General features: G+C 36.7%; 1 protein-coding gene across 2 annotated transcripts in view; it reads right to left on the minus strand.

Annotated features, from left to right (window-relative positions):
• Positions 1-13699, minus strand: part of LOC127621522 (netrin-G2-like) — a 104677-nt gene extending 90978 nt beyond the window's left edge. Inside the window, exons 1-3 of one of the 2 annotated variants that reach the window (XM_052095172.1) lie at positions 13204-13699; positions 11939-12540; positions 521-1164 (exon numbers count right to left, since the gene is read on the minus strand). In XM_052095172.1, the coding sequence (XP_051951132.1) occupies positions 521-1164; positions 11939-12175 (881 nt within the window). In that variant the 5' untranslated portion in view covers positions 12176-12540; positions 13204-13699. The remainder of the gene's footprint in view (positions 1-520; positions 1165-11938; positions 12541-13203) is intronic. The other variant, XM_052095173.1, reaches the window with a different exon arrangement.
• Between the last annotated feature and the right edge of the window lie 258 nt (positions 13700-13957).

Genomic DNA, 13957 nt, shown 5'->3' on the forward strand with positions numbered 1-13957 from the left:
TTGAGTCCTTTTTTAAGCTTTAAAGTGTATCACCATCAACTGCCATCAAGATGGATGGCAAAACTCATTAAAACATCTCCTTATGTGTTCTGAAGAAGAAAGAAAGTAATATGGAACGGCATGAGGGTGAGTGAATTATGACAAAATTCTCAATTATGACAGAATATTCCTGTAAATGTTTCAATATTTGTGTCATTTTAAGTGTATTTAAATTGTATTTAATTGTATTTTGATTGTTTACATGTTACCAGTTTTAACGTATCAGAGATGAGCATGAGCTAATTAATTATCATGAGTGGGGGGCATATTGAGCCATGGTGCTCATGTGGGAGAGGTGGGGATGAATCTGACCTGTGTTGTGTCCTGATACCATTAACCCCTTTTTTCCCATCAGTTCCTGTAATATCTCTACTTGCTCTCTCAATAAAAATGCAATAAAGCCAAAAAACATTGATTAAACAATTAATAAAAAGCAACAAATATTCACAAGTAGCAAAATCACAGTGTTGTGCAACATTACCTTGCTGGTATTTCGATATTGGAGATGGCGTAAAAGTACTTGAGAAGGTTGTCCCGTTGCACATATGTTCCTCCGAGCGCTGGTCTAAGCAGCCGAAGCCGTAGGTTCGTGAAGGTGAAAAAGTCTCGGAGGCCTTTCATACTCTCCATGCGCGTGTACAAATTGTCCATGTTTTGTAATTTTGTCCCAGCAAATATGGCAAAGCGGTCTCGCACCTCGAACCGCACATTCTTTTCATTCTTAGAACCGACCCAACGAGAGTATTGCTCGGTACATATGACCCTGGTCACGTTAGTAGCTGACAAGTCCTGCACCCTTTTTGCCAACATCCCGAAAGCGTCCATGCAGTCGTCTGCGTAGTACTGGTAAGGCTGCCAGGTTCGACCGTAATTCAGGGACTTGTCCAGTACTATTATTGTGGGCCGCCCATACTCAAAGGTTATCTGAATGTCATCGGTTAACTCAAGGCTTTTGTTCCAGGATAAGGATATGTTGGCCAGAAGAGGCTCAGGAAACCGACTCCATGTGACAGTCTGCCAGTACGTGATGAGTCCAGTTCGTTCCCGATCTTGCATGAGCTCTGGAGGATGGGCAAGTTCTTTGGTGGAGGCATCACATTCGTCACTACACAGGTATGGGTTTTCCTACCAAAATAGAGGGCAAAAAAGAAATAAATGTCTGGTAAAACAAAAAGGTGTATAGTGTTATTATGGAAGGAAAGCTTATTCTGCATCAGTGGTTTTCATCTAGTCGGTTGCGATCCAAAATGGGTAACAGGTCTGTTCTGATACAATTGCAGACAGCAAAGAAAAAACAATGCTAAATATAAATTACAGTACATGACAAAATTACAGAAAACTATTATCAAATCATATCATAGCATAGCGCTAGCATCTGCAAGGCAATGGGTTTGATTCCCAGGCAATACACACTGATAAAATGTGTACTTGTAAAGTGTGTGGATCAAAGTGCCTGCCAAAAACATACATATCTCTAAAAACCTGCAGTGAATTAAAGTGAACCCATTGGAATTAAAGGGAATTCAGGAAACCAATAATAAACCATTTAATACATTCCACTGTTTGATTTGAAGGATATTTCACTTTTGTACAGCATGATCTCATGAAAATAACATGACTGTGGCAACATTTTTGCAAAATGATATTATATGGTTACTTACACATAACATGGCAGTTCTGAGGTGATATGTCCACTGTGTGGCGCTAAAAGCAAGTTTAATGCTACCTGTATAGCAGATCTTTTGCGTTTTAAATCAACAAAACGTATATCCCCACCCTAAATCTTAAACGTAACCCTAACCGATAGTGTCATAAAAAGCAAATGTGACATGAAAAACACAATTGCTGAAGCAACCATGTCATTTTGTGGTGTTTCTATTACACTTCTGACTCGCGTGATAACTTGTGTGCTCCTCAGGACTTGTACCCTGGTCCTTTGCATTGCAAGTGCAATGCTCTATTAGTTGAGCTACTGTGCAAATATTTATCATATAAACAAGCGTGTAAATTTAGTTGGTTATGTAACGCAAACGTTAAAATGTATCACCTTATAAGTCATGCGCTTCAGTAAAAGTGTTTTGATGTCATAAGATAGCAGTGTGTGTGTGGAACAGGGTATAAAGTACGTGTTTATGAACAATAAAAGTTGTTGTTTCAGCGCCTTTAGTGTCCATCTCACCAGGAAAGTGCAGTGATACTTCGTCCAGCAAGCCATGAAAATATAATTTTGCAAACATTAAGGCATAGTAACATGAATTTATGAGACAAGATTGCTTTTAAACATTAAATAATTTTGGTACTGTGTTGAATCAGCAATACCAGTTAAAAACCACTGTTCTATAGGATTACATCTTTTCATTTATGAACAACTGTAAGCATCAGGTATTCTTGTTTAATTTTGGGACTTTTTGTCACTTTTTATTTATAGAGAATTAAAACCTCCATCTCTCAAATGACCACTACAGATCAAACTGTCTGGAGCATGTGCACTAAATGCTAGGCCTCAGCTCCATCTTTATCACAGATATACTCTACATATGTACATTATCGACTCATCCATTTAAAAAATAAATAAATAGTTTGAGTTTTTATTGTGTAAAGAACTTTGTATGCATTAAATTTGTGTGCTTATATTTGTAAACAAACCCAATTTTAAGCACTTAAGCATAAGCCTTACGATCAAAAGGCAAAAGTAAATTAAATGAATGCCTATTATATTAACTTCTCTGTGTTTAAATGTTCCCTTTGCAAAGTTTTCATCACTAATGTTATTGTCAATATTATCAGGGTTTGAACCTTTGCCCCAGCGACACACCAGGTGTACGGATTAGCCTGCAGTTTGCCATCTGGTCACCCTTGAACCTTTAATTTCCTTGTAAGTAAGCAATAGCCATCGCAAACTACAAGCATTTGAGGAGTTAAAAGTCTCAATGGAATACCCCCCACACACACTGAAACCTTTCAAACTGACAGTTCAATGTCCAGGAATAATTATTGTTTTAAAGCCAGCACTCTTAGCGTTACCCGGGCCAAGTGTCTTCATGGACCATTAGCTTCCATTAAGAAATAATTCAGGCTACCTGTGTCAACCATCTGGAGCACCTTAGTGCTTTGATCCATAATCAGGGAGCAACTTAGTCTAATTCACTCCTCTGTTTCAATCCTGTCGACTACCTGCTACAGGGGCGGACTGGCCATCAGGAGCACCAGGCGTTTTCTAGGTGGGCCACTGGGTCATTTGGGCTGGCCCGTTGCTTCGCAAGTACCGACCTATTGTACAGACGATATAGGTGGCCGCTCTGGGGTTCAACATGTCCGATCGGACCCGAAACAGAGCGAGAATTCATGTCATAACAGTGCAATGTGTTTTATTTAGACATCATGTAATTACTTTTATTTGAAATTGCTTGCACAGTGGTGCATTAACTTTTTTGACATACAAATCACAATAATGGTGACAACCAAAAACAACATATTAAGTATAAGATGAGCTCTGAATAATCACAAAATTACAAATAACTGCAAGTTACAACAAATACAATAACAGCAGCATAAATAAAATCTGCAAACAGTAAAGCTATGAGCAGTAAATTTGCATAATTTCTTCATACCGCAAAGCTTAACTTGGAGCCGAAGTGCGATTTGATGAATATTGCTCACATCTGATAAAAATGGCAACAGTAGAAACAGGGCTTATCAAAGCATAGGGCTTTTCACTTTTCCTCAATATGAAAAATTAAAAAAAGCAAAAATCAAGGTTACAATGGCACTTACAATAGAAGTGAATGGGGCCAATTTTTTGAGGGTTTAAAGGCAGAAATGTGAAGCTTTTTTTATTTTATAAAAGCACTTACATTAATTCTTCTGTTAAAACTCATGTATTATTTAAGTTGTAAAGTTGTTTAAATAATTTTTTGTTTTTGTTTTGTTTTAGGGTTTGTTGACATTACATCGTCATGCAACAAAGTTGTACAATTTGCAATACATTTACAAAGATAAGGTTAGCTCGTGATTTTATTGCACTAAAATCGTGTTAAAATGCTTATTGTTTAAGTCTTGTAGCTATACTTTAGAAACAGTGAGTATTGTAAAGTTTACAGATGGGCCACCATTCACTTCCATTGTAACTGCCTCTCTGTATCCCAGATTAAAAAAAATATTTGTAAAGAAAAGGCAAGTAAAAATTCATTATGTGGTAATCAGCATTATGTTACAAATGCTGTCGATTGAGCTTAACTTGCCCTGAACCTGGAATATTCCTTTAAATAGAAGAAATATCATTAAATTAGTCCAATGTGTGGCTTGTGCTTAATTTTTAAGCTTTAAAATTAGTTTAGAGAAAACTGTCTACAATATTCATTAAAATCTAATTTTGTTTTCCGCATAAGAAAGGAAGTAATACGGGTTTGGAACACCATGGACGAACTATTTCTTTAAAATACTGGCTTTACATGTCACATGTATCAGTTTAGCAATTATACCCAAAGCAAGCTATTTATACCTAAATGCAACTAATTCAGAGAGTGCAATTGTCACCGATCCTCTGATCTGATTGCTGGGCATGTCCATTTTATTAGCTTCCCACACCTTTCAATGGGAATTCCCCACCTGACTGTGTGAGTCCAGTTATATTGCATGTTTAATACATGGAATAATATAGAATATTGCGAAGGAGAGCCCACATTGCATTAAGGGACTGTGTACAGAAGCTGACCGAGCTATAAAAAGAAAGATGGATGAGTGTTCTTAAAATAAACATGCTGAATCAGGAGATTTTGTTAATAAAAATAGAAGGAAAAAAATTTTTTCAGGGCTTAAATAGAAAACTTTGTCATGTTTCATCAGAGCAGTCATTGGCGGCAGTATGAAATGTTCTGACCATGGCTAACACGCTTTTAACAGTAGGCACAGCGCTTATGGCGACTGTACCGTTAGTCCTTTACCTAGAGAGATGGCCCTCATGTTTCCTGCTGCGTGAGTTAATTACAATGAAGGCAGGTCCCTCCGGAAATGCAGTCGTAGTATAACATCTGGCGCTGAACAGCTTTAGAGGGATACAGTCGCCTAATTATACCAGCCAGAAAGTGACTTGCAAAAGAGCTTCAACTATCCCAGAGAGTGCCAGAATAAGACTTTTATATGCAAATACATTATCAAACAATTTAAAGGCAATTTAGTCGATTAGTAAAGTCTGTGCAGTTGTTTCTTTAGTATTTTCATGGATTTGAAAAGTGCATGTCAAATGCATTTTAGATGTGTTTTGTGGTTACTGCTCTATAGGGGAGACCGGGTCAAATGAGAATGTTGTAACATTAAGGATTTAGTCAAAAGTCAAATTACACAAATGTGTGGCATCGGTTTGTATGTTGGTTTTAAAGCCCTCTTAGGGTCAACTATATATATATATATATATATATATATATATATAGCTGAACTACTGTATACTGTATATTATGAAGTTAAAACCATGTTTTCAGGGCAAAGGTTTTTTCATGTCAGGTTGAGGCAATTTTATTGGGGCAAGTTGCCATGTGTTTTAAATGTTGTGTATATATATATATATATATATATATATATATATAAAAATAATAATGAATATTTGTTGGCCAATACAATGGCAAATACAGTATTTGTACATGTAATTCCATGTACTGTTGTGTGTTTCATAATTGTTTATTCTTTAGATTTAGCTGAAAAGCCTAAAATAATCTGTGTAATGTCAGGTTCCATTGTGACAGCTTAGCCCATATATTGTAATAACTTGATTTAATACTGGGGCATGTTGTCACAAAAGGTGTGTTCTATGAACTGTATCTTGTTTACGGGACAATAACATTTACATTTAGTCATTTAGAAGACACTTTTATCCAAAGTGACTAACAAATGAGGAACACTGCAATTTATCGTACAAAAACATTGCAAATGTTCAATAGCCATTTGTTTTTGTAGCCAAGACTTCAAGTTATGTGCCTATATTGACTCATGTAAATAAACCTACCCTGATAAATATTCACTGGATTCAAACTGAGACATCTAGCTCTGTTAACTCTAACTCTTCTTCCGAACTTAATCTAGACATGCATTATGTGGTTTTGAATCAATTAAATGCAATGCATTTTGAGGGATGTAAATTACTACATGAAGACATGGTGATTTAAAGAATTCCCAAGACCTGAGGTGGCATGAAAATCAGCAGATGGGGATTCTTGTGTGGACACACAGGAACAAACTCAGCCCCCTTTGGGAGTACAGGATGGGGAGGATGCACTTTGGATTCATGGAAAATTAATGAGAAAGGACAAAAACTAACCAGGTACAGAATTTTCCATGACAGAGAAATTCATCGGCAAATCATACGAGACATGGTTGGAAAACAAATCTGGACCGATTGTTTTTTTTACTTCTTCTCACGGTACATTCCAAGAATGTGCAATTCTTCTGTCTGCTATATTTAGTCCTGGCCGTTAGTGTGTTTCTAAAATAAGAAAATAGGATTATTCCTCATATGGCACTAAGACAGGAGAGAGTGGTTTCATTCAAATAATACGTGTGATAATAAACAATGGAGGTTTTGTCTCACTTCATACAGGCATGCACACAAACATACAACACACAACTCTGTCTATGTTTAGATGTGTACTCTATGCAGCATTGGATCTTTCTGCTTAGCTGAGACCTTTCCTACCTCCCGATCCTTTAAACTCCCTCTCTGTCTCTCTCTTTCTGTCTCTCTTCACTCTCTCTCTCATTAGCTAGCACTACATACTATCAGAGCTTCCAGCGGTAGCTAACATCATGCAAGAAAGGGATATAAATAAAAGCATGGCACTGAGTAAAAATGCAATGGCATCTCCTGTGGGCGCTGAGTGACTGAAATTTCCTCTAAATCTTTAATGAGCCTGAAAGCTTCTCCAAAGAAAGTGAAGTCTTTCTAGAGGGCTTATGCTGATCAATTAACTCTCTATCAATGTAGAGAAAAAAGAACGCTGATTGTAAACACAGTTCCATCCGGCTTAACAGAGTGCCAAATGCACTATATCAAATATATGCTTTGTATGGCTTGTGAGATTCAAATAAAGGGGGTAACCCTGTTGCAAAGCCCAGCATATGTTGTTTTGGATGCTGGTTTGCTTGCATCCCCACCAGGCTTATTATCTAGCTCAACAGGTAAGACTTCCTCGGTGAACCAGCTTCAACAGAAAGACTGGTTTCTGGTTGACCAGAAATTTGGCATGGCTATGCTGGTCCACCAGCTAGACCAGCCTGAACCATCTTAGCAAGTTGAATTCATCTATCTGAAATTAAAAGTTGGGTGTTAAGAAACAAAATAGAGTGCAACAGTGCCCGCCCACTTTTTCAGCCGCCTTGGTTCCGGAAGTATTTTCCCCATTCATTTCTTCCATAGGGATTTCATAAAATGCTATAAAAGTTCTAAGGCATGAACCAAGCCAACAATCTTGAAATGAAGGTGAAATAACACAGACTGATGGCTTCAACAGAAAACATCGATTATCAACCTTGGAGCTCACAGTAGGTCAGACTTTGAAGGATAAAAACAATGTATGTAGTAGTATGCAGTATGTATAATATATGTATTACATCATGATATGTATTACACATATTTTCCCCCAATAATCAGTACAGAAAACATGGAAAAAGTGCATTCTGTGTGAGACTTTCCATGCCTGAGGTACTTAAACCTTCTTATTGTACCAAGTCAGAACAGATTATACCAAATATTTAGGCCTACCTGGCATCTTGTATATTTGATTTCATGTTATTATATAATATGATATGCTATCATATTTCCATGTCACCTCGGTTGATGTAAAGGCATTAATTAACAGCATTCACAGCAATACATTATTTGTCTACCACTGCAGAGAGTCACAGCTAAGACCTTTCCAATCAAGGACATACCCTAAACATTGTAATTTCCTTGAGTTGTATCCATGAACAAGCGTGAAACCGCTCATTTTTAACAACAGATTCTATCCATGAAACTGCCTCGGCTTGAGAACACACTCGATAAGGCAGTGTAATTGTGGGCACGGGGAGTTATTCTCAAATGGAGCAAGTTTGATCTTGTGAATGCCAGAAGGTCTTGTCAGTTTAAAAGTGCTTGGCCTCTCTGCCCCTCTTCCCTCTCTCTCTCTCTCTCTCTCTCTCTCTCTCTCAACATCTGAATGCAGAGCAGGCCTGATCAGTGGATGAACAGTCAGCTTTTATCGATTGGAAATGAAAGTGCTGACAGGGAAGGACATGACTACACCCTTCTCCTAAAACTCATCTCTAGTTTCTTCTGCTCAGTAAGCCATCTTGGGTCGACATGAAAAAATATTCCATAATCAGTATGCACAAAATATACACCCTTGTGTCGGGATATTGTATGAATAGTGACGAGGGTGAGAAAATGTAATGTGGTACAATCTATTAAAAATAGGAAACTTGCTGGAGTTGGTTTTCAAATCAACATTTTTAGTAAATTATTAAAATTATATTACTGATGTCCATATTGCTATGCTTAGCTAATTCATTCTTATGTCAAATGTTTCAATGTTTGAAGTTCAGCTTGAACGTAGCTGACACTAAGGTGTTACTGGATAGTGATAGGCGGATATGTCTACCAAACGGATGAATCTGCCGAAATGTATGGATATTCTGATAGTTTTCAAATAATGTTAGTGAATATTGTGTGAAAAGCATTAAAAACTAAAGTGTTTCATTTGTTCTATGTTACAATGCTTTCACCCATCTCAGTTTATTATGCATAAAGAGCTAAGTAACCATTATTATGTGGATTTCCCCAAAACGTGTAAGCACTGTGGCTTTGGAGCACTATCAAAACATTGCTTTATTTGTTTTAGGAACCAAGCCTAACACAGCAACACTGGCTCAACCAATACCACAAGTTTTTGTGTGGGACTATCTGTTTTTCAACCAATAGAAATGGGGGGAGCGATCTGAAAACTTGTTTGGTGAAACTAGTGGCATGAAAATCACACACTACATCTTTTAATTGAACATTTTTGTGTACGTTTCATTTGCTATCGTTATATTGCATTATACAGTATAAATTGCATTATATATATATTAGAGCTGTCAGAATTAACATGTTAACGCATGCAATTAATTAACAAATTTAACGCATTACATTTTCTTAATTGCGATTAACGCATTTACCGTTAATATATATACACATATTGTGATGTATCCCTCCAGAGTCATTACAGTGAAGCACACTTCACAATACACATGGACACAGGGACACACGCACAATAGCACTTCTGTGTCAGTGATAAAGAACCTCTTACCCCTATTTGATGTAAAAAAAATAATAAATAAAGAAAAGATCTAATGTGCATTTTACTTACCACAGAAGCACAGCAAGTCTTAATTATCACCAAAATGCAGAATGAGACGTTTTTGACTACAATCATGTGGATTTCATAGCGCCGATTGATGATGACACTGAATTATGAACATGATTCATGATGTAGGAAAGAAAATAGCTACAATCTACCAGCAGATTAATAATGTGGAGGATGAGAGTTTAATAGATTTAATGCCCATTGCAATGAATATGCAACCTATGTGGGGACTAGTTCTTTCAATTAGTCAAACTCCCAGTTTGGGGGACTTTGGGGAACGTTTAATTTTACTTGAATCGGTGCTATTTATTTTGTACATTTATACTGTGGAAGGCTTTAATTAAAAAAATGTAATATAGCATGATATTGTAACATATCTGTTGTTTGCTTTCCTACAAAACAGCTAAATTTTAATGGGAAAATAAGTATATTTAGAGTCAAATCTCAACACTTTCCAAATTTGCGATTAGTTGCGATTAACTATAAAACTGTATGTGATTAATCGCGATTAATCGCGATTAATCGCGAAATTAATCGCCTGACAGCACTAATATATATACTCTATATATATATGGGCTATCAGCAACCATATCGACTATTAAAACCCATAATGGTTGACCACCATGGCCATACAGTGGGGTAAAATGTGGTGACAATTCTAGGGGCCCACAGGTCCAGGGGGGCCCCACAACAAAATCTAAATTAAACTGTATTTTTACAAGGAATAGGGCAATATACATTCAAGGTACCCAGAATATCTTGCTACAGCCTGTTGACCATTATTAGTGAATGGAGAGCATGATAACATCGCTTTTTACAGCAGGTATGAACTTCCGTCTTCAGTCAAACTCCAAAGAACTGTATGGCAAGAACTTAATCTTTTCTTTTATTTAGATTTTAAGGGCCACAAACTGTTACTTCAACTTCTGACAAGTTATAAAAAGACTTGTGAATCATTACAACATTGTAGAACAAATGTATCTCCTCAAAAAACAATGTTTGGGACTGAATTCAGAATTCCTTCCCAGTGGTTCTCACTGTGAGATTCGAATGGTATATGGTAACAGAGTGATGCCATAGAATAAGCAATGCTTGAGCCACCCCCTCGGCGGCATCCTGTCTTTTATCTGCACACTCTAAATGTGTGAATTAGCACCCTGTGAGAGGCACCGTTCTGTCTCCGGGCCTCATGCGTAGTGTCAGTCCAGCTGGACAAATCCTCTATCCGATTATTGTGCAATCATTCCTTTGGCTAAAAGCCCAAAGCAAGGCTTGGTTGAGTCTTTGATGGAGATTAACTTTGTCTATACTCACAAACCTATTTGCCTACCTCACAAACGTGACATGAGGGTTACACTACCTAAAATTAACCCCAAAAACACTTTTCATTCTATATGTTGTATTAGGTATAACAAAAAATTGAAAATAATTTTTACTGCATTTATTGATTTTAGTTAATGTGCTATTGTTAATTGTTAGTTCATGTTAGTTTATAATGCATATGTTCACTAAAGTTAGCGAAAATAACTTTTAATTTTAAAATGTATATGTACAAATTAACATTAACCATGATTAATAAATGCTTTAATTAATGTTTACTATTGCATTAAATTAATGTTAAGTATACAAAATTATTATAAAGTGTTATCAAGTACTTACTGTATACAAGTATAATATTATCAAGGCTGTATTTGCCCTTATTTCTTTGTACTCAACTCTCTTGCAGGGTATCCGACATATCATGTCAATCAGACACCAGATGTGTCCTGAAAAGACACAGACTGTTAGCGACTTCAATCTCTGTGCTAAACCTGAGTTGATTTACACAGATAATCCTGTGGTGGCTGATGTCTCGTGCAAAGAGGGAAACTACACCACAAAACAGCTGTGTGGGCAAATTGACACATTGACTTAGGCTTTGTTGACTCTCTGAACAAACACATTGTTAATGGCCACATGTTGCTGATTAATGCATAATATATAGACATATCAGGGTCACTTGGGGAATTTTTGATAGTTTTGCGTCAGATCTTACCGTAATATTAGACCTTTTTCTTTGCTTTCTTTTATATGTTCTTTTTAAAATAAACACAACTAATTGCTTTTTTACCAATTCAGAAAGATTAATTGTATTCTGAATGTGCATCTCTTAAAGGGGATAGTACAGCCAAAAATAAAACTTTTAGAAATGATAGTCATTTGAAACAACATGAGGGTGAGCGAATGGTGATTTTTTTTGGTGAACTGTCCCTTTAAGTTGCATCCTGAATTACCAAAGAATCACAACAATCAGATTGTTTTACAGGTATACTTGTAACATTTGTGTGTTGTCGTGTATTTTTTAAGATTTGAACTTGTTTTGCTTAATTTCTTTTGCTATAATAATTCTATAGTTACGCTGTCACCATCTGAAAACTAATAAACCTTGAACTATCATTAATAAACATTACTGTAAACTGATTGTTTGCATGGGAATACAGTGAACTGCTCCGTTCGAACACGTGGAGCAAAAAGTGATATTAACTCACCAAAGTACAGAATCGCTCTGGTGGGTTCCCACACGTGATATCAGCAGGCTCCACTCGAATCTTCATGTACTCCTTCATGGACATGGGTTTGGGTTGGCAAGCGTAATACTCCCATGTTGGTCCATCATCTGTGCTGACCAGCGACTTACAAATATTGTACTGGCCAAGAGTCAGAATAATGCACTGTAAGAGCAGGAGCGCCTGTGAGAGCATGGCACTGGATGGGTCCATGAGCATGAGAGAAAGGCAAGAGGTGCCACAGCTGTTAGGAATATCAGCATGGAAATGATTCAAATTGTGAAATTTCCAGTATCCATTATGGTATCAGTTTCATCCAAAAGGGTAATGTCTGACCTTCAATGGACAACGGTGACTTTGTAAAATGTGTGATTGTTCGCACAGATTTCAGATCTGTTGTGACATCTTTAAATTCAAAGTTCAGAATCTATACGTGGCAAATGACTTCAACAAGTCCAGGGGTGAATGTCACTTCAGTTCAGAGATGTAAAGTACATTTAGCGGTTTTTGCGCAATCCTGGTGCCGGAGTCCAGTCTACGATGCATGTGTGATGGGTTAATTTGTTTCATTTCTGACCTTTTGCCTATAGGAAATAGGACACAAAATATATATTTAAAAACAAACAATGAGCTTGCCACTCTTTCCGTATGCGCATCGTGGAGAAATGCGCCTTTACGCAGTTGGTCGGAAAGTTATACACTTTGACTTTGCAATGAGAATTCAAAGCAATATATATATATATATATATATATATATATATATATATATATATATATATATATATATACATACATTGCATTGTCATTGGAAAAATGCTAAAAAAAATAATTAAAAAAATGCAAATTTAAACAATCTGTCATGACGTAAAATAAATTTAGAGCGAGTATAGACTAGTAGCCTACTCTGCAAAAAAAAAAAATATATATATATATATATAGCCTATTATATATATATATGTATGTATGTATTTAAAAAATCCCAAACAAGATAGCATAAAAAGGCAAGAAGTATTGCGACAAAAACTGATCAAAGTTTTGTTGAAAGCACTTATAGAACAGCATCCTGAAAATATAATATAATAGACTACATCTGGAATTTTTCATAAGTTAAAGTTGCCCCAATTTCTAAAAACTAAATAAAATAATTCACCCTCTGATATACGGATCATCATCTGAAAGCTATAAAATAGTCGGATGACCAGAAATATAATTGCACTACTATAAACGTAACACACTCGAGTACTTACCCTGGCTCCAGAGAGATCAGCACCTTCACTGTTCCCAGATGAATTTCTACTCTATAAACTCTTTCTCAGTCAGTTCCCTGCACGCCATATCACTTGAGATAGATGACTGAAACGCATGCACACGTTACTCCTCTCTGGAAAAAGATCACAGCATGCGCTTTCCCCTTCGTGCTGTCCTCGGATACCACGTAGTTTTTTGGAAAGCATTCTAGATGCCCTCGATCCAGAATTCCCCGAAGCGAATAATGCAGTACCCAAAAAACATATAAGTAAAGTTTTCGATGCTATCCCTGCCTTCATTGATGTCTCTGTCCTGCACGCTCAATGACAGACATCAGAGTAAGCGACTACACCTCCCATTCCTACCTATCCTCCTTATCTGATTCCATCCCCCGTCCTGCTCCATTTACAGTGACTTATAGCAATCTATTTTTACACACAAGTTTCGTTCCCTTTTGCAAATCCGGAAGAATAAGAAATAATTTTGGCCACTGCAAACTACCTGCATTGTCTTAAGTATAACTAGTGCAAAACATAAGTTTATCTTCGGGCTTGAAGAACAGAACCGTCCCACTAGCAGATCAGGCAGTCCGCACTGCTTAAAGAGACAGATGAGAGGTGGATGATACATGAGACAGATATTCTCTCTACTAGGCTACTACATGTTTTACAAAGCATGTCCTTATAAAACGTAGGACCTACTATTGTAAGCATATTTTCAGCTATAATAACGTAGCTACTATATTTATTGTTA

This window comes from Xyrauchen texanus, chromosome 27 (genome assembly GCF_025860055.1).
Source record: "Xyrauchen texanus isolate HMW12.3.18 chromosome 27, RBS_HiC_50CHRs, whole genome shotgun sequence".
Lineage (NCBI taxonomy): Eukaryota > Metazoa > Chordata > Actinopteri > Cypriniformes > Catostomidae > Xyrauchen > Xyrauchen texanus.